The sequence below is a fragment of the Cnephaeus nilssonii genome (genome assembly GCF_951640355.1).
Source record: "Cnephaeus nilssonii genome assembly, chromosome: 7".
NCBI classification, from domain to species: domain Eukaryota; kingdom Metazoa; phylum Chordata; class Mammalia; order Chiroptera; family Vespertilionidae; genus Cnephaeus; species Cnephaeus nilssonii.
The window spans coordinates 28,665,812-28,691,602 of NC_137078.1; the positions used below are offsets into that span (position 1 = coordinate 28,665,812).

At 37.9% G+C, this 25,791-nt stretch overlaps 1 protein-coding gene across 5 annotated transcripts in view; it reads left to right on the forward strand.

Annotated features, from left to right (window-relative positions):
• Positions 1 to 25,791, forward strand: part of CDKAL1 (CDKAL1 threonylcarbamoyladenosine tRNA methylthiotransferase) — a gene marked incomplete at its 5' end in the record, with an annotated part of 659,036 nt that overhangs the window by 299,548 nt on the left and 333,697 nt on the right. For all 5 annotated transcript variants that reach the window (XM_079776595.1, XM_079776597.1, XM_079776596.1 and 2 more), the window contains one exon: positions 5,756 to 5,859. In XM_079776595.1, coding sequence (XP_079632721.1) covers positions 5,756 to 5,859 — 104 coding nt within the window. The remainder of the gene's footprint in view (positions 1 to 5,755; positions 5,860 to 25,791) is intronic.

Below are 25,791 nucleotides of genomic sequence, written 5' to 3' on the forward strand. Positions count from 1 at the left end.
TACTTTTTTTCAATCTGTTGATGTGGCATATTGCATTGATCAGTTTTTGAACTTTGAACCATTCTTGCATGCCAAGAGTACATCTCACTTGGTCTTGGTGTCTGATTCTTTTAATATGCTTCTGCATTCTTTTTGTTAGTATTTTGTTGAGGATTTTCAAATCAGTATTCATAAGAGGTATTGGTCTGTACTTGCAGTTTCTTTATCTGACTTTGGTATTAAGGTAATTCTTCCTTCATAGAATGCGTTACGAAGTATTTCTTCCTCTTCAACTTTTGTAAAAGTGTGAGAATGTTTAGAATTTGTTTTTCTCTATATGCTCAGTAGAATTCACTGGTACACTAATCGGGCTTTTTTCTCCTGTAAAAAAAAAAAAATCAGTATTGGTGAATTTTTAAAAGCTTAATTGTGATTTTTAAATTATTCTAAAACTTGTGATATCTGAAGATGCTCTTTAAAAGAAAAACACACAACTGAATTTATTAAAACTTTGTTTTCATTTGTTTTCTGTGGTTCAGTTAGTTACTAAGTTTATATGTATTATGCATTTGAACCCTTTGAAATATTTTAATTTGTGAAAATTCATTGTTATTTTATTTGTTTAGTTTCTGTAATTTAAAAATATTCTACCACAGATGCTTTTTAAAGTTCCAGAGTTAAATTTCTAAATCGAATGCCTAATCTGCCTCTGCTTTTGAGGTTTTCAGTTATTTCTTGGCCTGTGGCCATATAATCACCAGTGCAAAGATTAGAGTGGTGCACTAGCTTTATTCTTCCGTCAGAGCACTCTAAGGCAGTTCAGGGTTTTGCATCTTCCTTGCACTTCAACAGCCATTCTCTTTTTTGGTTTTGACTTTCAACAGTCTACCTTCAAAGATCTTTTGTTTTCTGACGGTTGAAGAAACTGGCTCAGTGTTACTCGTAGACAATTATTTAATTGTTTACAGATAACTGAAACTCTCTGTGGTGGTTTCTGTGGTGAATCTCTTTATTTTAGTGAAGGCTTGTCATGTTGAAATGATTGGTCATCATTATTTTTAGTGATTGAGAAGAAATTTTTAAACCAAATAGCATCAAAAAAACTTACTCTTTTCTGATTTTGTACTGCATATAACTTTGGATTACAACAAATCTCTTTCCTTTTTAAACATAAGACATAGCAGATTTAATGCTTGGTTAGTGCTATTTTAACATGCTTAAAGAATCTTACTTTTTAGAAATTTTTACTTTATTGAAATAATATAAAATATTTTGATAACTGCAAGTAAGGATGAACTCATTTTATACAATAGTTTAGAACTTCAAAAACATATCATATCAACAACCCTAATTAACCACAAGGGAACAGTTTAGTAAAGAATATTTTGAATTCTTAATGTAATATTTATACTTAGTGGCTTATTTTCATTATTATAAATGTTTTCGAGTATCACTTTGTTTTATTTAAACTTTTTAGTACATTTTCATGAGTGATTTTCCATGGGGGATATATTTCCACTTTATTAAGCGAGCCAGTAGGAAAATATGATTTGTTTTCCACAGTTGATTTCAGCCAAACTATCAGTAACACATCTGTTTTATAAAGTTAAGTACACCTGGAACATGATACTGTATAATTACTTCCTTACAGAATTGTTTAGAACAGTCACATTAACCAACTATTGGACAGCATCTACTGATCACTTACTAGGTGCAGACTATATTCTAAGTGCTTTGCATGCGTTAATTCATTTATTACAATTTGCTTCCCTTCTCTTTCTATTTCTTTCCCCTTCTCCAGGCTGATGTCTCCTAAGACAGTTATGTTTAAGAAATAGCCCAAGTCAGAAATGGGAGTGGTTTCTATTGTCCACCTAACTTATGGAGCTCTCCATTAGGAATTAGGAGACCTAGCCAAGTACGTAGTATCAAGAGATTCCCTGGATGGGTGCTGAGGTAACTTGAGTGAATGCCAATCACAATGGGGAATCACAGGTGAATGAATGGTGGGGTCTGCTGCATTCAGTAGATCACAGAGCCACTTGAGGTGAGGAGAAGGGCAGAGAGAGCAGTCAGCTTTGAGAACCTGAGGGATAGAATTTTAGAAACATGGCAAGCCAAACAAGGTGATATAATTTACCAAAGAGCCAGCAGGAGGATGAAAACCAGAACTTGTGAACAGCAAGGTTAGAATAACTGGTTTGGGCCAGCCGATAGAGAAGAAGCCTAGTCTTAAATTTCCAAAGAATAAAAGAGAGAAATACATGTTTTAAACAAATAGCTTCATACATAGAATGATAAGTATTGGCCGTATCTTTGAATAAATATGCTGTGTTATGTTATATCTCATGTCAGATGATTGCTTATCTTATGGTTATATCTTATCTACATTTGTATGTAGATAGGATGTTTGATACACATTAATTCTGGGGAGGCAGCTTAGTATGAAAACAGAATGGAATTTGAAATTTGATAGGTTCAGGTTTGAATTTCAGCTCTTGAGATTTGAGTTATAGGCCTTGAGCAAGCTTCTTTCACTCCCACCCCTAGTTCTACAGAGATATAGTTGACATATAACATTGCATAAGTTTAAGATGTACAAAATTATGATTTGAGATATGTATATGTTGTGCAATGTTTACCACAATAAGTTTAGTTAACGTCTATCACCCTATATACTTACAATTTTTCCCCTTATGATAAGAATTTTTAAGATCTCTTAGCACCTTTCAAATATAATATGGTATTGATAATCATAGTTACCATACTATAGGTTACATCCCAGAACTTATTTATCTTGTAAGTGGAAATTTGTACCTTTAGACCAACTTCACCCATTTGCCCACCCCCCATAAATTTCACCCTCTGGCTACCACTAATCTGTTCTCTATTTCTATAAGGTTTTTAAAATTTCACATGTAAGAAAGATTATATAGTATTTATCTTTGTCTATCTGAATTACTTCACTGAGCATAATGCTCTTGAGGTCCTTCCATGTTGTCACAAATGGCAGGATTTTCTTATTTTTTATGGCTCAATAATATTCCATTGTATATATATAAATACACCACATATTTTTTCTTTATCCATGCATCCATCTATGGACACTTAGGTTATTTCCATATTTTGACTATCTAATCTAATAATAGACAAATATGCAAATTGACCGCACCTTCGCTACGCCCAAGCCACGCCCACCAGCCAAGCCACGCCCACCAGCCAATCAGGACGGATATGCAAATTATCCCAACAAAGATGGCGGCTAATTTGCATATCGTGACAGCGTAGAAAGAAGCCAAGAGCTGCAGAAGGGAGCAAAGCTGCAGAGAAGCAAGCAAGCCGGGGGGGGGGGGGAGGGAGGAGAAGGGAGGAGCGGAGGCGGGGCCGGGGGAGAAGGAAGTTGAGCAGGCGGGGCCGGGGGAGAAGGGGAGGGGCCGGGGGAGAAGGGAGGAGCGGAGGCGGGGCCAGGGGAGAAGGGAGGAGCAGAGGCGGGGCCAGGGGAGAAGGAAGGAGAGCGGGCTGGCGGAGAAGTTAGAAAAGCAGGGGGGCTGGCGGAGATCGCAGGGCGGGGGACAAGGGAGGAGAGCAGGCAGGGTGGGGTAGAGTGCAGCAGGAAACCCTATTGCAGGATTTTTCCTGCAACGGGAACGCTAGTTGTAAATAATACTACAGTGAACATATATTCTTTTGATTTAGTATTTTAAAAACTAAAAGTTTGGTTTTACTCTTGTAATTTAAAAATATCATTTAAATAAGTTTTCTTATTATAAGATAAAAGAAGCACTTATAATAAAACTAGAGGCCCGGTGCACGGAATTTGTGCATGGGTAGGGTCCCTAGGCATGGCTGGTGATCAGGGCCTACCAAGTTCTCCACCTCCCCACTTCTTTCCTTGGCACCTGTGCACCACCACCGCGCGGTTTCCCCCGCCTCCCTGCCTCGTCCTTCCCTCACTCTCTCAATGTCCCATTGCCGCTGCTGGTTACCCACCATATTCCGTGCTGCCCCCTGGTCGTCGGCGCACATCATAGCGAGCGATCGAATTCCTGTTCTCTCGGTCGAACTCCTGAGGGGACACTTTGCATATTAGCCTTTTATATATATACTAGAGGCCCAGTGCACAAATTCGTCCACCAGTGGGGTCCCTCGGCCTGGCCTGCGGGATTGGGTTGAAACCAGCTCTCTGACATCCTGTGAGGGGTCCTGAATTGTGAGAGGGCACACGCCAGGCCTAGGGACCCCACCAGTGTACGATTGGGGCCGGGGAGGGACGCGGGAGGTCGGCCAGCCGGAGAGGGACTGTGGGAGGGCTCCAGGGTGTCTTTGGCCCATCTCGCTCAGTCCCAGTCAGCTGGACCCCAGCAGCAAGCTAACCTACTGGTTGACTGTCTTCCCCCTGGTGGTCAGTGCATGTCATAGCAACTGGTCGACCGGTTAACTGTCTGCCCTCTGGTGGTCAGTGCACATCATAGCGAGCGGTTGAGTGGCCTTAGCATATCATTAGCATATTAAGCTTTGATTGGTTGAACTGACACTTAGCATATTAGGCTTTTATTATATAGGATAGAAGATAGACCTATGTAAAAAAGATAAGGCTCAAGTTCTAGTCAACTGAGTTAGTTGGTTGGAGCATCATCCCATATACGAAAAAGGTTTCAGGCTCGATCCCAGGTCAGGGCAGTATGGGAGGCAATTGATTGAAGTTTCTCTCTCATACTGATGTTCCTCTGTCTCTTTCTCTCCCTTCCTCTCTCTCTCAATTAAATAAAAACATATCCTTTGATGAGGATTAAAAACAAAAACAAAATAAGGCTCAACATTGAACAAAAAGCCACACAAATCTCATCAGTGATTCAGTTGCTCTAGGTTGATAAATTTAATTAATTAAAAAGTAAATAAAAGTAGAATGACAACATTAGTTTTGAAAAATTAAAAAATAGAAGTATTTTTCAATAATCTTTAGACATGGTAAATAATTGCTATAATGAATAACAAAGTTTTAAAAGATCATTTTACAAATGCTTTAAAATTTCAAAGTGAGAAAAACTAAACATTGGACATGTTTAAATATTTCTTTCTGATTTCAAACAGTGAAAAATAGGTGAAAATTTCCAAGAATGTATTTTTTATGAAAATGCTGTGTTGACTTCATTATTATGTCACTTAAAAGTTAAATGCATATGCTTTTTCATTTCCAATTAATATGGCATATTTAGGGGATACTAAAATTTTAATGTTACAATGGCCAAAGAAATGTCAGTGGTTTACAAACAGTGTGGATCTTGAATTTCTTTTGAGTAATCATTGTAAACTTTGTTCCACATGGATATTTGCATTTGAAGGTAATATTATGTGATTTGTACAATTATTCTTAAAAAAATTTTTTTTTATTGATTTCAGACAGGGAGAAGGAGAGATAAATAGAAACATCAATGATGAGAGAGAATCATTAATCAGCTGCCTCCTGCACGCCCCACACTGGAGGTCAAGCCCGCAACCCAGGAATTGAACCATGACCTCTTGTTCATAGGTCGATGCTCAACCACTGAGCCATGCCAGCTGGGCTGTACAATCATTTTTGAATGGTTGAAACATAATTGGAAATTTCTGTGCCTGGTAGAAATAACATAAATATGAAGTATGGTAGATATTTGTTTCTTATATCTCTTATATAAACTGCAAATGTTACTAAAATAGCACTTTGGTGTGTTTTCTTTGTGTTAAGTGTACACTGTCTTTAAAATTTCAGTTTTACTTATTGCTGTCATTTGAACAGGTGTCTCAATGCCTGTACCTACTGCAAAACTAAACACGCCAGAGGAAACTTGGCCAGTTATCCAATTGATGAACTAGTAGACAGAGCCAAACAGTCTTTTCAAGGTAAGAGTGTCTATAATTATGTACCAGTTTAGTCTTCTCAATAAATTGTAGTAGTCTTCTAATTTGTTTTACTTACATACATGATTTTTTTAGCTTTCTGAAGAGTTTACAAATATTTCAGCTTATCTGATAGATTCAATCAAGTTATAATATTCACATTACTAGCCACTCTTTCATTTTTTTATGACTCTAAGGTAAGTGACATGATTTGAATTTTATCACCTATTGTAGATTCCATGGAAAAGACAAAAAATAAAAATGAAATCCATGACCTTTTGATGTGTGTTAAGGCTTTTGTGAACTGAGTGATACACTTTTTAAGATTTCTACCCCTTTCTTTGGTCATTTCTGGACCCTTAGAAAATTGAGCTAATAAAGTTTTCCCAGAGTCTTGGAAGGAGAAGGTAGATTTTACTATCATCCAATAAAGATAGCTTTCCTTATTCACAGGACTATTGGGCCAGTAAGGAGTGGTACTGGTAGGGAGCCCTACAGAGAACAATTCTCTGTTTGAGTGGTCAGCTACTTCTGACTCATCACTTGCTGGAAAATGTGATTGTCTAGGTATCTCTCTGTACAAAATAAGACTTATCTTTTACATGAGTCACAGTTGTGTTGTTTGACACATAACTGCTTAAACCATAAACTTCCCCTTTTGTCTTTATTTATGATATGTGTATATAACATCAGTGTGCTTTTACACCCAACATGAGATAATGCATGGTCTCATAATCGTGTGGGTTAATAGTTATTGGCAATGTGCTTTTCTTTGAGGGAGTAACTTTGAGTGCTATGTTCAGTACTTCACACCCTGAATCCTAGCAAGTATGAGTTCCAAACACATTTCTTTATTTAGTCTATGTAAAGCTTTTATCAACATGAATTTGGAATGCTCTTAAAAACAGAGAGAAATATAACCTTGGTTGATTTGTTAACACCTCCCAATAATTTTTTTCTATTTTTATATTCTTAGCTCAGTCCACTCTTCTATTTCCATTCAACAAGAAATGAAAGGCAACTCACTGACTGTTGCCAATGTTCTGTTTTAGGGTGAGACTAGATATCTAATCTAAGAAAATGTCTGGGCAATTGTCTTTTGTAACACAACTACCCTAAGGATTTTTCAAAAATGGCAAAAATTTGCACAGAAACCTAATATACTTGAGAAATGATGCCTTTTCTGGCATTCTTACATGGTATTTGTTTTTTTTATGTATGTGTTGGTTAATGGAGATATTAAAACTATATTATATATCCATCAAACACTACAAATTGGAAGGCATACAAATTAGTTTCTTTGAGGCACTTTTTCAACATTATGCATTTCTAAGTACAACTACATATAACTTAAAAATCTTCTCATTTTACTTTGAAAATTTGTTTGAAAAATATAAAACAGTTAAATCACCATGTAGGAAGTGAAAGTATTCTCTGGGCTCCCTCATATCTATCCTCATCTATAACCTATACTAATGCTTTGATATGATTGCTTTATGACTTAGTACGGATGCATTTATGTATTATATCTGACTTGGGGGCGGGAAAGGAAGGAGTGAACATAGTATTTATAAAATGCTTATAGAAATACTCTGAACATATCCAACAAACTTAGCTCTCTGGTTATCTTTAGAAATGCCCTCTGAGCAGTAGAGACACAGTGTGTTAGTTCAGTCAGGCTTTGATTGGCAGTTAGCATTGACACATCCAAGTGAGCTGGGCTAATTAAGGTGAATGGTTCAAAGACTATATCTCAGAAGTTGGGAGTGACTTAGTGGCTATTTTTAGAGAAAGTATTAGAAAATATTTATTTAGTATTACTTTCATAATCACCATCAGTAGATATGTATGTGCCTTTCTATTTGCAATCATAGAATGTTTGTATTGTAAGGTTTTTCTGTTGTCTTGTTATTTGTAAATTAGAGTTGAAACTGAATGCTAGTTTTTGGACTGGTGAGCTCATTTGCTTGATATGTGGTGCTGTTACTAAAATATTGAGGTCATAACTTTCTAGATAAGCCATTGTATTTAGGAAAATTTTAAGTTATCAAGTATTTGATGCTCTTTGCTTAAGAGAGTTAGAATTTGAAACAGTGGTGTGCTGCTTAGTAGCCACATGACCTCTCTGAGCCATGGTCTTCTTATTACTATGATGTTTAGTGTCATTTGAGATAACTTATGTGAAGTAATCGCCTGTGTCCTTAGACATTACTTAAACTGAAGGAATTTAAAATTAATTCAGAAAGAGAAGTCTTAATTTTGAGTGAGAATATTGGAACATCCACAGCAAACATTAATGACTAGAATCAAATGACAGATTTTCAAAATATGTTTTCTGAAAAATGTCTCTATAGATAGAAATTATTTAGTTTGACAATTATCTTTCATTTTCTTAATTTTAGAAAAATAAATTCATGCTAAGAATGGCCTTATAATCCCTTTCTACTATAGTAAATAGCAGTCTGTAGCTCACATTTTAAAGACATTGAATTAGTTTATTATCTTTTGTTTTCTGCAAATGACAGTGGGATTTTAATGGTCTTACTGAATTTCTATCTTGGAACTTTAAAATTGTGAAGAATAATTGTGAAGGTAAAGAGAAGAAATAGCCCATTTTCTTAGTTTTATAGTGTTTGCATATTTAGTTCCTTTCATAACTCAGGTGTTAGGAATATTTTTTGAACCACAACCCCATATATTCTTCATTATGTCATTATGTCATTATCTGTCCAATAATGAATAAAGAAGAATAAATATTACTCTTTGAAAGACTATGTTAAATATAAAGTTTAAGTATGCTGCCACTAAATTTTAGCACTACATTTAAAGTCAGTGGAAATTAAATTTCCCATCCTGAAAATTACATTTGCTTTCTTTCTTTAAATTAAAATTTTTAATGACTGTGTAGAAATACAAAGTGTTTTTTAAAAACTCTAAACAAATTGTGGAATGGAGATTAGAACCCAGGTTGCCTGTCACGATGCAGTGAGATCACAATTTCTTTATGAATAGCATATTTATGAAACATTTTGTATTCATATAATGTATTTCTTAGTAGTCTAATGAATTTGAAGAGACTAAGAGCTAACCCAAAGGTAAGGGAGCATTGAGAAGAGATTTGTGAAATCATTCTGAATGCAAAGTGGGTTTTCAGAGCATTAAAAATATACATTCAGGTGCTGAAAAGTGAGAAAGGCAACTTGTTAACTTTTGAATGGATAGCATTGAAGTCACAATCATTTATGTTTTGAAATAGAAATTTTTGTTTACCATTTACATATGTGTTTGTGTGTGTGTTTGATTTCCCGGCTTTTTTGCTTTTTCTCTCACTGAACCTAGTCGCCTTGACATTTTCTTTGACTGTTTTTACCTTCTTTGGTGTGTTTATCATTTTTGTGGACAGTTCTGCATATGAGTATAAGATTTACCAGGTGACTTCTGGGTATCATATCACTGTTTTAACCGACTGCTGGGAAACCTTCCCCCTTACTTCCTCACCTCTGCCGAGATTTAGGCTTTAAAAATTCCTGGGCATGGCAGTGTCTGGGGGCTGAGGGCTCAGGTTTGACATGGTTGCATTTTAGATATCTAGAAAAACATGTCAAGCAGTGACCAGGACTCTGTTGAGGCCAGAATGAATTTACAAGCTAGTGTTTTCTAGCATATTTGTATTGATTTTTCTCTAGCAGCTAATCAATCAGTTTCAGTGGTCTAAGTGATGGAACAAACCTTTTTAAGTGTGCTGGGTGAGTGGTGTGGAAACAACACCTTTCATTGCTGTCTCTGGAATCAAAATGTAGAGATGATGGATGAGCTGTTTTCATAGCTATCCTGTGCTTTTCTAGATCTCATTTGTGTGTTACTACTTTTTTGTCGCTCACAAATCTGAAAAAGCCCTGCAGGATAAGTGGCATAAAAAGGTTATAGGAAGGTAAAGAAATTAAGGTGAAATATTCAAAGCAGAGAGAAAATTTCTTGATGCATAGTGATTTTAGTATTAATGCTGAAATTAAAAAAATGAATTCTGTTTTATTTCAAGGCTTATAAAGATACCATCAATTGTGTATAAGATTAATTATGAAATGCAACTGGAAAACATTGCTTCCTGCTCTTTTAAATCTGAAGAGGTATGAGCAATATTTGATTTTCTCTTGTGCAAACTTCAGATTGTTGAGTTGAATGGTTTGCATCAAGCCAAATTTGACTGATCACCATTAGCAAGGGTTACTATATATTGAGCTAAAATAAAAAAGAGACCCATAATTGCATCCTATTTATTTATAAGGCAGTTATTTAAATATATTTTATTCCTTTATTTTGTCATTTGTGCTATGTTCAAATAAAATAGAAAAATCTTATTTCTTCTAAAGGATTACTAATGTTAATTTACATGTTTTTTTGTATATTGTCAACTTCCAAAAAGAGGATTTTAGGCAGCTTACATTAAATGATTGTATGTAATAATTCATCATGAAAATAAAAGCTGTATGAAATGCTGTATTGAGTTTGGAATGAGGGAAGATGATTTTACCAACTGATAAATTCTGCCTCTTCAGAGGAATAATGAAATAGTGTGATTTATAGAATTTGAAATGCATGTGTAAAAGGAAGTATGTAGTTTATAATGAGAAATGTACATGTTTCTAGGCCATTAACACTAAGAATTATTTTTATACATCCTTTTCTAAGAGACATTGAAAGTAAATTAGAAATGCCTTTAGCTGCTAATATATAGAAATTTGCAATATAGTCTCTACTTGGCCTTTTCTTCTGTTTTGATTCTTGGAAAACCCAAAAATATATTAAAATATAAATTATAAAAGAATTTTAATGGGCAAGCTAAATAAATGCATGAATGTATATAACTTGATAGGGGACATGGTGCCTAAATAGCTGTTTATCAGATACGCAGTTTAAAAAAGCTGAGATTCATCAATTTGATTTGGAGAAGGTTGGTTAAAGCTTTCCATGGCAAAGCAGAGTATAATTTACTGCCTTTTATTTATTCGATTTCTTAGTTTCTAAGTCATTGGTTTTCAAATCTCTCTTCAAATGAAATTTGAAAAGTCAAAGCTGTACAGCCATGGTTAGAGTAGATGTGGAGCCCTACATAATGAGCTTCCCCCTCCCCCCTTTTTTTTCTTTTTTACCCTCTGAGGCCTTTCCTTGGAACCTTTAGGATCCCATCTGAATTGGCCAGTTTAGATTAGTATTTCTCTGGTGTATTCCTTAACATTTTCTTAAAGATATGATAGTAAATATTTTAGGCTTTGTGGAGCATAAGGTCTTTGTTGCAACTGTTCATTTCTGCCCTTGTAGCATGCAAATAGCCATAGACAATACATAAATGAATAGTTGTGGCTGTGTTCCAATAAAGATTTATTTATAACTAGAGGCCCGTCTGTGTACCGGTGAGGTCCCTTGGCCTGGCCTGCGCCCTCTCGCAAACTAGGACCCCTCAGGGGATGTCGGAGGCCTGGTGCACAGATTGGTCCCGATCCCAGCAGGCCAGGCCTAGGGACCCCACCGGTGCATGAATCCATGCACCGGGCCTCTAGTATGCATATAAGATCTTTGGTTAATCTCTTCCCGCCCTCCCCCCTCCCCGCTTCCCTCTGAGATTCATCAGTCTGTTCCATGTTTCCATGCCTGTGTGTTGAGTGTCTGCCCCCTGGTGGTCAGTGTGCATTATAGCTACCAGTCCAACGGTTGAAAGGTAACTTAGGCTTTTATATATATACTAGAGACCTGGTGCACAAAATTGTGCATGGGGCAGGTGTGTCCCTCAGCCCAGCCTGCACCCTTTCCAATCTGGAATCCCTCTCATAATCCAGGACTGCTGGCTCCCAACTGCTCGCCTGCCTGCCTTCCTGATTGCCCCTAACCGCTTCTGCCTGCCAGCCTGATCACCCCCTAACCACTCCCCTGCCAGCCTGATAGATGCCTAACTGCTCCCCTGCCAGCCTGATTGCCCCTAACTGCCCTCCCCTGCAGGCCTGGTCACCCCTAACTGCCCTCCCCTGCAGGCCTGGTTCCCCCTCCCCCAACTGCTCTCCCCTGCAGGCCTGGGTCCCCCCCCCCCCCCCACAACTGCTCTTCCCTGCAGGCCCGGTTGCCCCCAACTTCCCTCCTCTGTCGGCCTGGTCACCCCTAACTGCCCTCCCCTGCAGGCTTGATCTCCCACAACTGCCCTCCCTTGAAGGCCTGGTCCCTCCCAACTGCCCTCCCCTGCTGGCCTGATCCCTCCCAACTGCCCTCCCCTGCTGGCCATCTTGTGGTGGCCATCTTGTGTCCACATGGGGGCAGCCATCTTGTGTGTTGGAGTGACGGCCAATTTGCATATTACTCTTTTATTAGATAAGATAGAGGCCTGGTGCACGGGTGGGGGCCAGCTGGTTTGCTCTGAAAGGTGTCCCAGATCAGGGTGGGGGGTTCCCTTGGGGTGTGGGGCTGCCTGGACGAGGGGCCTGTGGTGGTTTGCAGGCCAGCCACACCCCCTGGTGACCCAAGCGGAGTCCCTGGGATCTGGGATTTATTTATCTTCTATAATTGAAACTTTGTAGCCTTGAGTGGAGGCCTGCGCCGGCCAGGAACTTAGCTTCCTTCATCGCCGGGGAAACCCAGGCCTCTTGCTTGCTCTTGGCCGCAGCCATTTTTGTTGGGATTTATTTATCTTCTATAATTGAAACTTTGTAGCCTTGAGCGGAGGCCTGGGCCAGCCAGGGTGTGCAGGAAGCTTGGCTTCCTCCATTGCCAGGGAAACGCAAGCCTCCTGTTTGCTCCGTGGCTGTAGCCATCTTGATTGGGTTAATTTGCATACTCGCTCCTGATTGGCTGGTGGGTGTGACTTGTGGGTGTAGTGGAGGTGCGGTCAATTTGCATATTATTCTTTTATTAGATAGGACTGTAGACAGGAGTTATGATGAAAAGGTTCAATGGTCAGCTTTGAGGAAAGCTAACTTAACCCTTTGCACTCGCTTGCTTTTTTCTCGATTCCTTTATTCTAATGCTAACCGTGTCGAGTCACACTCGACATCCGAGTGCAAAAGTTTAAATAAGACTCTTTATGGCAGAACTTTCTGTTGTCTCTAATATGCTAATGTAGATCATAAATCCATAAGAGAAGGATGTAGTCTTTAGGAACTAATGTTGATCTAGAAAAGAACAGTTGGGCTATTCATTTTAGTCACTTGGCAATTTTATAAAACCAAAACCAAACAATTTCTGTGGATGGAGGGATCGGGTTAGGGGGCTGCATTTTCTAAAATACTCTGTAGGTGATTCTAATGTATAGCCAGGGTGGAAAACTAGAATTGAGAACCAGTAGTTCAGACAGATTTTTGGTTGAAGCTATAAAATGAACTGGTCCTTTCAACCTTTATTGGAGGGATTGTCAGGAAGAAGCCCTGGCTGACTAGTAAAGAATGAGCCAGGCTGGGGATGTTGGAGGGGCAACAGTGTTGTCAATTGCTGACCTACCTGATAGTTAATGGATGGTTTTGAAATCCAAAGGTACTTGATTAAGTTAAAAGGCTCAATGATTTTGTTATCCCCAAGGTATCACAAAAGGGTCAACTGTCATTTAGGTGTATTTAGTGTGCTGTGTGGGAATTAAAAAATGAAAAACACATGGTCCTTGTGTTCAAGGAACTCCTCCTGGTTTAGAAGGAGAGAGAAGTAAATTGGACTAATGAATATTAAGTACACAGAAGCAGGAAGCAAGTCTTCAGATAAAAATCATTGAGCCTTTTAACGTAAACAAGCACCTTTGGATTTTGAAAACACCCCCTATCTGTCTAGGGTGTGTCAGCAAACCGACAACACTGTGTTGCCTCTCCATCTTCCCTAGCTCCTGGTTTCCTTTTCTAGTCAACCAGAGCTCTTCCTCAGATTCCCTCTCAATACATAGTTCTTGTTAGCCACTGGCATGTGGTTACAATGATTATTCCTGATGAAATCTTTTTGCCATTCTGAATCTTGAGGTTGATATGATTCTGGAGGTCTATGAAAGAAAGAAATCAAATAATGACTCTTTAACTGAAGTAACTATTGGATTATATAGTTGTTGTTTTTCCATTCATTCAACAAATATTTATTAAGTCTGTATTTAGAAACAGTTCATATTTCTGCTAATAGGCACATTCTTTAGAAAAGTAGGGATAAGATCCAGCTGGTGTGGCTCAGTGGTTGAATGTTGACCCATAAACCAGGAGGTCACAGTTCGATTCCTGGTCAGGGCACATGCGTGGGTTGCGGGCTCAATCCCCAATAGGGGGTGTGCAGGAGGCAGCCAATTGATGTTTCTCCCTCTCCCTTCCTCTCTCTAAAATCAATTAAAAACATATTAAAAAAATAGAAAAGTAAGGATAAGGGTACATTATTATAATCAGCCTTTGATTACTTCTTCCAATAAGATAGGCCAGTGGGTAATGTTTGCTGATAATTGAGTAAACAGCTTGTCTTTGCTGTGGGAAACAAGGATTACGTCCTAAGGCTGTTTTACAGAATGACATTTGCTCAAAATTCTCTGAGTTTTCATAGTTCAGAGTACATGTAATCTAAAGTACAGCAAATTTGGGGCTTCCGGGAATACCTTCTTGTATCCATCCTTAGGAAAACTAGAGTAATTAACACCCCACTGTTACTGGAGATTGTTATTCTTTCCCTCTATTGTGTTCTACAAAACAACTTGCAAATATGCAAATAAATTTAATATATATTTACTTATTATAATAAATTAAATAACGAGACCTGGGAAAACAGGAAATTAGGCTATAGTCACATAGGTAGTTTTGACTGAACTTTTTGAAAGTTTATTCTCTGTAAGGAAAACAAACAAACAAAACAGTTTAGATTTGAAAGAAAATGTTCACATGGACTCGTATAGTGAGTACTGAGAGATGTAGGTCTCAGCAGCATCCTTTTAGCACTCAAATTCGCATACTGTGTTTCTTAGAGTTGTATATTTTGGCATTCCTTGTTAAAACTTGCACCCGTGCCCGGAAAAACGTAACACCCTGAAGGATTTCTTGGGAGTACATTTTAAGTATTTGTGACTCTCTAGTGATCAGCCTCACTTCTTTAGCCATCGGGCACCAGAAAGGAGTCCCATTACAGAGGCTAATAATAGCCCAGGGGTTTGCTCACACACACTAGGTCATTCGGTGAGGTAATACTTCTGGGTACAGGACAAAGATACTAGAATTTGTCTTTGTGTGTATTTCTCTTCCTTAAAAATTTTCTTTCTTTTTTATATATTTTGTATTGTACATAATATATTAGTACACTAGTATAGAGTAGAGTATAACTAATAAATATGTGTTCAGATGTATTATTAAATTATTTTTATTATATGTGATTAAGCTTTTATTGCTTATTAATTATGTCATTCCATACATTTTTAAGTAAACAGAGTTTGAGAAAATATATCTATTCTTAAAATTTTTTACCGATTCAGGAAAGTGATTTTTCAAAACATGGAGCTCAGTGACTTAGAGAACCAATAGCCGCCTGTTTTCCACTGTGAGCCTAGTTCTTTCAGCCAGGCATGGACTGAGTAGGGCAGCAGAGGTCTTTGCTCTCTGTCAAGGTCCCAAGGTGCCTGCATTCTGTTTTGATTGAGTGCAAATCCATCTGCGTTTGAGATCAAATAAGCAGATAATGAAGTTTATGCCCTTTGGAGGAAAACTGAAGTACTGAGGGAGGCTTGCCATGCATCTCTGCTCAGAGGCAGAGAGATTACCCTCCCAGCACATGTTCCCCTTTCCTTCCATCTGGGTTTAGGTCACTGGAGGACTGAGCCAGAGGGCATTGGATCAGGCATCTGTGACAGTGTGTAGATGGGTTTAGTAGGTGCTCAATAAATGTGGAATGAGTAGCTAATCCTGAATTGATTATGCCTGATGAAATTCCATGTGCAACTGGGAACCTCTAATGAAAACACAGCCTGGAAAAGCTATATGACTGAAGTGGGCAGGAGATCTTGCTTCATGTCAGCTGCTCTTCAGGCACAATTGAGTACTGGGTCTTATAACACAGGCTTGATTTTATGACATCAGATATTTAGTGGTGGTGGTTTTCCAAGATTTGCATCAGAAAAATTATTACTTTTGCAAATTATTTCCTGATGTTAACAGGTAACTTTCATTTCACTAAACGGGTATATCCACTTAGAGCCATGTTTACAGTTATAAGTAAATATATATGTATTTGCTTTGATATTTTTCTTTTACAAAACAGAATTCTACAAATGATTTTTTGTGACAAGGGGACAAAAGTTAACCCAGGGTTTGCTTTCAGAGTTTGAACTGAGGCTGGTCTGTCTCTGGGATTATTTTGGTGAACTTTAAAGGCTGCATGTTAGTTTTGGAAGGTTGTTTAATGGAATTTTAATAGTCCTGGAAAGATGTAAAAGTGATACCGCTACCTGGTGGTTTGTAAACCTGACCTTTGTGAGATGTTTTCTGGGCAAAAGTACTACTTTATGATGCCAGCAGCTTTTATTGATTCTGCAGAGTCTGCAGTTTTGTAACACTGGCTGTCAATTCATTCCAGCTGAAAAATTATTAAATTTCTTCTCTTGGTTGTGTGGATATTAAATTGCAGTAAACACTTGCACAATGTCAGGTACAGTGAGCACAATTTTCTGCATGAAAAAAAAATGTTTGTTAGTGAGACCTTGGCAGTTCTGCAGAGGTTATAAATTTTTTTATTTCTTTTTATTTGGTGCTCTCAGTTACATATATTTTTTTTATTTCTCTTGGTGAGTTCCAGCACATTTCTTGTTATTTGTAATATAAGAAAGAAAAGTTTGATTTAGATTGCTGACTTTAAAAAAATATGCCCTTTAGTTAATCATTTCCGGTACTGTCAACAATAGAAAGGTGACAGGGATTAACCAGTGAAAATGTAATCTATAATAATAAAAGGGTAATATGCTAATTAGACCAGATGTCATTCTGGACAAAGCTGGGACCTGAGAGAAGCCCGGGCCCCGGGTACCAGAAGGGAGCCGATGCCGGCAGGCGCGGGAAGGAAGGCCTACTCTTGCATGAATTTCGTGCATCAGGCCTCTAGTTGGAGAATAATGAGAAAGATCTGATGAAGTAATGAATTGAATGAATAAGGGAAGGAATGAATGATTAGATGACCATCCACTCCACATAGATTTGTTTGGTTTGTTGAATTTTAGTTAAGGAAGGTGAACAATGGTGAGGTGGTAATCATTTATTGGACGTGGGTCTTAAACTTTACTTTTTCTACAAATAATATCTAGACCTCTGGAGTGTGTGTTCAAAATACAGACATCTGGCCAGATTCCCAATTCAGTAGTTCTGCCATAGGCCCAGGAATTTGTATGTTCAAATGAATCACTGCAAATAACAACTCAGATGCAGGTGTGTGAGGACCACTCTAGAAACTTTTGTCTAGATAACTTTCTTGGATTAAATACACTAAGTCCTTTGATCAAAATAGTCAGTGGAAGTGGAGAAGAAATGCACTATTTATGTAAGGAAATAAAGTAAAAACCTGGGCTTGATTTTTCATGTAAATGACGTGTGGCCTTTTATTAGGTTACATTGGGGTGCTTTCAAGTACAGTTTCCTAGGCTCCACCTCAAGGTATTCTGATTCTGTGGGGTAGGCTGAAAACTGGCAATGTTGTGTACTTTTTTTTAAAGGAGCCTTGTTCTTTTTTTGTTTGTTTGTTACCCAAGGATTTTTTCCCATTGATTTTTAGAGAGTGGAAAGAAGGGGGGGGGGGGGGCGGGGAGAGAAAGAGAGAGAGAGAAAGAGAGAGAGAGAGAGAGAAACATCTATGAGAGAAAGATGTGTCAATTGCTTGCCTCCTGCATGCACCCCGACAGGGTAGGGGATGAAACCTGCAACCCAGGTATATGCCCTTGACCCTTGACTGGGAATAAATCCCAAAACCCTTCCGTGTGCATGTGTGGGCCGACACTCTAACCATTGAGCATACCAGCCAGGGCAGCAGTCTAGTTCTTTTTGATCTGTACATTTATATAGATTTTCCCCTTTTCGAGTATCACTTTTATTTTGTGCAGTTGGAATTGGGCCTTTCAAGGAAGGAAGAGTGTCACACTGTTACTTAACTAAGATATGGGAAATAGATACATCACTACTTGAAACATTTGTTCCTAAGTTTGGAACTGATCAATTTTGTTTCATCATACAATAGCCTGATATTCTGAGAATTTACTTTTAACATAATAAATTATACCATGAAGACTTCTTCATGAGAAATCTGGAAGCCACCTGGTTTTCCCTCTGTTTCCTGCCTATCCCTGTAGTTTCAGTTACAACTTTATGAGTAAATCAAAGAATTGCATTCTAGGAGGACACGTTTGCTATTATCTTTAGCCTTTCATTTCCAGATGAGGAGCATGAAGCCTAAAGAGGATAAGTGACACCACTCAGCTCCTGTCCACCCACTCAAAAATCTCTTACCACTGCTGGGAATGACAGCTCAGGGCATATGGATGCGGGGGAGGGGGGAAGTGGGGACATGTGAGTAGAAAGAAAAGTTGTGGGCTGGGAGACTAAGTGGTGGCCTCTCAGAAGAGGAGAGGCTTCAGTCCAGGAAGGGTGGTTTGCATTTGTAGGAAAATACAATTCCACTTTGGATCCAAGTCCATGAGGCCCCACGTGACTGCTGTACTCTCCATTCCACTCTCACCTGCTCACTCTGTCCCCAACCTTTTATCACCAAGCTATTCTTCCTTAGCTCTTTGAACACAGCACCTTCTCTTCCCCTTTTTCTGAAAGTTTTCACCTGTCTCTTTCATATTAAAGTACTAGCTTAAATATCACCTCACAGGGGCCCTTCTCTGACCAAACTTTTAAGGGAGTCTCTTCCCTTTTATTCTCTACCATTAGTGGCCCGGTGCACAAAATTCATGCACGAGGGGGGGTGTCCCTCAGCCCGGCCTACACCCTCTCCAATCTGGGACCCCTCGGGGGATGTCCGACTGCCGGGGGATGTCCCTTTGGGATCGGGCCTAAACTGGCAGTTGGACATCCCTCTCGAAATCCAGGACTGCTGGCTCCTAACTGCTCACCTGTCTGCCTGCCCGATCGCCCCTAACCACTCTGCCTGTCAGCCTGCTCGCCCCCAACTGCCACCCCTTCCCCCCCCCTGCTGGCCTGATCACCCCCAATTTCCCTTCCCTGCCAGCCTCATGGCCCCCAACTGCTCTCCCCTGCCGGCCTCATGGCCCCCAATTTCCCTCCCCTGCCAGCCTCGTGGCCCCCAATTTTCCTCCCCTGCCAGCCTCATGGCCCCCAACTGCCCTCCCTGGCTAGAGGCCCTCCGTGGCTGGGAGGCCCTCCCTTTTGGCTGGGTTTGGAACACTTGCCTCGTCACTGCGGCGATGAAGCAAGCATTCCGACAGGCTGCTCACGCTGCCTGCTCTCAGGGGCCACCCCCCCTGGGACTTTGGGACTTCGGTGGGGCCAAGAGGACTGGGCGCCGCCATCTTGTGGCTGTGGGCGCTGCCATCTTTGTGGTGGAGTGAGTCAATTTGCATATTCCTTCTTTATTAGATAGGATATCACACTGTTTATTTCCTCCAAAGCACTTATAGTAATTTTTACTTTAGAGCTACTTGTTTCTTCATTTCTTTAAAAATTAAAAAAAAAAGTTTTTTTCAATTCGTTTACATTCATTATTATTTTGTATTAGTTTAAGGTGTCCAGCATAGTGGTTAGACAATCATATACTTTACCAAGTGTTCCCTGTGATATTTGCAGTACCCAACTGGCACCGTTCACAGTTATTACAATATTACTGACTATATTCCCTATGCTGTTGCTGTACTTGACATCCCCATGACTATTTTGTAAATACCAATCTGTACTTCTCAAGCCCTTCACCTTTTTCTTTATTCTTCTTTATTCTGAGAAGTTAGTGAGAATGCTTGTTTAATTCATCACTGGAGTTTAGAGTTTGGCACAGCACAGGATATATAGTGGGTCCATAATAAATATTTGTTGAAAAAATGCATGAATAAAAAATTATAGCTTATAAATTAATAGAATTCTATGAAATTTAGATTTGTTTAAAAACATTCTTCATAATGACGTCTGCTGTTTTAGAGCAAAGCATAAACAACATAAGCTACAGAAATGCCTTTCTACATCTTCATCTTATTAGGAAAAGCATATTTGCTTTTCATAAACATCTCCAGTGGGTGTGAAGTGACAGACTTCAGTACTGGGAATAGGGATAGTAGCAATGTTTCATGAGCTATGCTTGATCCGGGTGTGTGTGTGTGTGTGTGTGTGTGTGTGTGCTCGAGTATGCACACATGTGCATTCCTGTGTTACCTGATAAATAGGATTATCAGGACCCAAAAATATGGTGGAACCCAAAGTCCAAACCCAGAAGAAAAGTACAGAAAGTCATCAAAACAAAGAGATCTGAGGCAGAATTCAAAGTTAGAGCATTAAACCAGAAAAGTGGAGAGAAAATAAACCCAACCAACTACATGGAGAATAAATGGGAGAATATCCCAGCTAGTCAGTTAGAATGGGGCCATGTTGCTTATCACTTGAAAAGTGTTGGACTTGACTCATGGTTTACAGTCTGTTAGTGCAATGGACAAGTCTACTTTTGGACTGAATATATGTGAACTATTTAAGCTTAGTTGACTGCTTATAGATTTTATAAGCATTTAAAAATAATCTAAGATTTAACAGATCTGGAGAATCAACATTTCCAGTTTCCTTCTCTTGTAATAGCATGTGGATAAGCTATTGAAAAATCCTTGTGGACTATTACATGGTGGTCTCTATTGAATCATGTCTCCCAGTATTCATGCTCTGTGCATACCCCTGCCACATTGACTGTCCGGTTGGCCACGTGTCTTGCTTTGGCCAGTGGAACATTAGAAAACATGATGTAAGCAGATGTTTGGTAAGCCCTTGCATAGTGGGGCTCATTCATGTGGGGTGTTAGTTAGAGTCCTGAGCCACCATGTAAGGAGGTCTGGCAGTATCATATGGACAAAGTGAGGTGCATAGTCAGCCCACAGATATTCCACTGCTCAGCTGAGATGTGAAGAAGTCATGGTGAATGTTCCAGCCACTACATTGATCAGAACTGTCTAGATTCCATAATTGTGAGCAATACTCATTTATTGTTTTAAGCCGTTAACTTTTTGTGTATTGTGTAGCAACAAGAATATTAGATATTTTTAAAAATGTATTTTAATATTAAAATGTCACAATGCCTTTATTATATTTACAGAATATAATAAAGATTAACCAAATAGAGTCAGGATTGTTTTTCATTAAACTAAATCTGGTGGTAATAATAGGATTATGGTTTAAACAATTGCTGGCATATCACCAGGAACTATTAAGGGTACCTTATTGTCTGTAATTCAGTCAGTAAGCAATTATATCACTGGGTGTTAAGAGCAGTCATTCAGATAAAATCTAAAATGCTCTGGCATTTTGGTTAAGAGCAGAATGGGTTCAATTCTGCTTCCATAGTTCATTAGCTCTGTGGCTTAACAAAAGCTGTTTATTTTCTGTCAGCCTCAATTTTCCCATCTGGAAAATAGGGATAAAGCATACTTATCAGATAAAGAGCATGAATATTAAACAAAATAACTTAGTGCTAAGTCTGTGATACTTTGAGAATACTTAATAAATGGTTGCTTATTGTTGTTATTAACAAAAATATAGGACGAGGAACAGGCGAAAATAAGTTACTACCTAAGAAAATGCTGTTGCTATTTTAATTAACTTATTTTTCTTTCTAATGCTTCTATGCATTTGTGCACAAATCCACATGCTTTCACATGCCTGTGCCTGGGCTGCTGCAAAGAAACACTGGACTGTAAATGTGCTTCTCACATTTAAAGTGTATGCGGATGACCTGGGGATTTTGTTGACATTTTGTTTCCTAGGTCTTGGGTGGGGCCTGTCAATCTGTGTTCTGAGCCCCAGGTCATGCTGATACTGCTGGTGCTTTGATCACACTGAGTAGAAAGGGCCTAGAGGTGGCATGATACTCATGACCCTTCATATTTTGGCTTAAATCTATTTTTCAGTCATCATCTCTCACCATTCTGCACCACATTTGTTCTCCAGTGACAGCATTTTTTCTTCATACAACTGTGATAGTGGTTGCCAGGTTTAAAGTGATTTGTTTAAATGCTCATATCCTCGGCTTTACCTCCTCTGATAAAGACGGCTTGGGTCTTACTTATTGTGATATCACAATTAATGTTCAAGTAAGTGTGCTTTAAATGCATGCATGCCCTTATTATCCTCATAACCGTAAACTGGAAATTTTCTCTTTACCAACTGGAAGTAGTGAATGTTCTCAGAATGAACCTTCTAAATGTCTGGCTGTGGATCCTGGAGTTCGAAGGAATAGTCAACCAGTACCCTTGATTGGTAATGAGAGAAAGACAGATTGTTCACAGGTGTGAAGTAATTTAGGAGAGGATAATTTAGGAGAGGATTGGGCACAGTAAAAACTATTTTTTGTGAATATTGATGTACACCCATTCTATCTATCTATCTATCTATCTATCTATCTATCTATCTATCTATCTATCTATCTATCTGCAAATAATGACAAACTAGATAATACTTGAAACAAAATAAATGCTTTACTTAGAAAATGTTGAAGAAAATGTATTAAGTGAATTTAATTCTGTTTTTGCATCTGTACTTGTTCATTTTGGCTACATGCATGTTTTATTTTTTAGACGTGAAATGTATATACAATGATCTGACCTTCATTTAAAGTAGTACCCACTTGAAGATGTTATTCACTATGTAATTAGTTTTAGTAACAAAAGGGGGATAGGAGAAACTTGGTACTATGTTAAGTAGAGAATAAATGGAATAAAGATTGAAAAAATAATTTCTCTAACTGCATTAGCCCAGCATTTGAATGTTTTTAGCAATATTATTTTTGCAGCTAGATTTCCAAGCAATAAGTGCTTTTCATAAGTTTGTAAATATTGCAATCATATAAAAATATACCTCTCCCTGTGAATTTTGAAAATCTTTAATGTTTTGCCCAAATTGATTAACATTTTTCATTTTATTATATATGTCTTGACTTAAAATGATGACATTTAAAATAGTTTACTTTGAGTAAATAGAAGAGAATGGTTGAGTTTTTTTCCTAATACATTAGCCAAGGTTAGTATGTAATTTAATCTTATTATTATTACTATTATTTGTTTATTTAACAAACATCTTTCAAGTATCTGTAAAGTGGAGGATTTGTGAGACTGAAATGCTGTTTACATTTTATATTTTCTGTAGTGACTGCTGGAACATTAAAAGAAACAATTAGCAATTTATAATTCTGACTTCAGAGCAAGTTATGAAATGAATATATATTTTTCTTCACTATAATATAGAATTTACTAAAATATAAGGTGCTGCTTAAAGATAGCTGGCTTGTTCAGAATAATTTAAATACGTAAAAGGAAAAGTAAATGGAGACTTGAACCAATGTATTTTAGGTAAGATATTTCTCAAATTGGGAATCAGCTAATTCTTGACATCTAATCACATAATCATATAATCTGTCACCATATTGCTGATTATTCTTAAACCTGGACTCCAAGAAGCAGAATTGCTATCCCTGAGTAAAAAAAAATGTGTTTTACATGCTGCAAAGTATTTATTATATTCTGCCACCAAAAAAACATAAAATAGAACCTGTACATGCTACTGATTATATTCCTTGTTTTATTTTTATTCTTATTTGTGAGAGTGATTTTTTAAATGAATACAGGGATGATTATAAATATGTCCAGACATTATGCTGTTTTATGAGCCCTTAAATATTAATAACATTATCTAAGAAGTGAGAATGTGCTTTCACATCTAGCTTTTCATTTCATCCTCACAGTCACTGAATGAATTATAGGTGCTGGTGTTTGTTCCTGTTGTACTGAAGCACAGAGAGGGTGCACTGCAAATCTGAGGAGGAGTGTTGGAATAGAGATTTCCTGGCTGATGGGCCGGTGCACTTTGCACTGAGGCATGCTGCCCCTCAGGGCGAGTGCTGTGCTCAAATACCTGATTGTGCAAATGCATTGGCTGCTATAGTGCAATTTAGTTTATTATGGTAGCAATTTATTTAATCAGTTGGGTCATTTTGAGAGAAGCCCTGAGTGGAATTGTAAGCATAATGCTCTTGAATGGTGGCACCACACATTTCACAGGTTTTCAGTTTCATTGGTCATTGCTGTTCAAAAGACTAGATCTTTATTAAAAGCAACAAAAAGTTAAAAATCAGATCCAAGCAATAATTTTCGGGTCTTGAAACCTTAATATACTAAGAGAACGTGTTTTAATATGTGTTATTATTAAATTAGAATACATTTAAGTACATTCATTAGGTAGTTCATAAAGACACATTTAAAACTAACTCTGGTAATATATAAAAATACCTATTCTCTTCAAGTGTGGAAATTTAAAGTGTTTAAAATAAAATTGTATTTCATATTTTAGAAATGTACATGAAATGGAGATAGTAATGATGTCAGTGATGTGGAAAGGTGACTTCTGTGACGTGTACCTATCAGTCAGAGGCTTGGGATCCATGAAGAAATGTCAGATTTCTACTAACGTGCCAACCAGAGTAGCTTGATCACCTAAAACCTGTGTTCTCCTCGTGCCACAGACTTGCATTCAAAGGACTGAATTTAAATCTGAAATGCATTTGAAAACCAGTTCCTATAAAAAATGCACTTATAGCTTCAACACTGGAGATGCCCAGCTAATCCAGATCTTCTGTAGTTGCCAGTTGCGCCTGTTTTTAATATCAGGCCCTTGCATTTGTGTCACACACTTGTTTTGCTTTACTTTCTGAGAACGAGTGCTCCCAAGAAAGAAAAAATAAACCGACTTTTGTTCCTAGTTTATTTGCTAACCAGGTCAGACCCCCTTGATTAGCTCTTGGTTGGAGGACAATTTGAACCTTGACAGATTGAACCCAAACAGCAGGGTTTCTCTAGTCTGGCCAACAGATAGAAAAAGTAAAAGAAAAGCTAATTCCAGTTCACCAGCCGTACAACAGGGCTGAATAAATGTGCAACTGTTAATGAATAGCTATTTCAAATATTTACAAAAGGCCAAGAAAAAAGAAAAGATTAGCATCTTAGGCAGCTGTTCTAAGGGAAACCTATTAAAATAAACATGATAAATGATGCTCGAGAGCTAATATATCTGTCAAATACCAAATACATTCAAGGAAAAAACAGTTTCAGAAAAAACTCTTTGGGGCATGGCTATCTTGCTTTGTGGTTTACACCAGAATTTTGTTCTTATTCTTTTAAAAGTTTATATTTTCTAACTCTTCTAATATTCATACAGATATTGTTTTATAGGATGTAAAGGCATGGTTAAGTGAATGCGTTTTGCTCAGGTGTGCCTATTGTGATTAAATTGGTTAGATACTTTTAAAGTTCACCTACATACATTTGAAGACACGCTGTTAATTGTTATTTTATTGGCTTGCAGATGATATAATGGTTTGACTATGACAGTAATACATTTTAGCATCATGGCAATTGTGTTAGGAAATGCTGCATAAAAAAGGAAGTTATTTCTGAAGCAGTGATGTGTTGGTTCCCAGCACTGGTTACAAGTACAGTTATTATTGCCTACAAGTGCTTGACACTGTTTCTACAAATCTATCCTGGTTTCTCCATGTAAATAAAATATCCTATTTTTGCACTTAGCTAAAATGAAAGCAAACTATACTTGCCATGTATTAATGACATATTGTAGATCTTTGGTCTTCAAGACTTGCCATTTGTATTTTTAATTATTTCTTGATACCAGAAGTGTGTGGAAAGAAGCAATTTGATTTTCTGAGGCTTTAATGTGTGTTTGAACAGTGGTATTCTGAGGCTCAAGTCATTTATCCGAT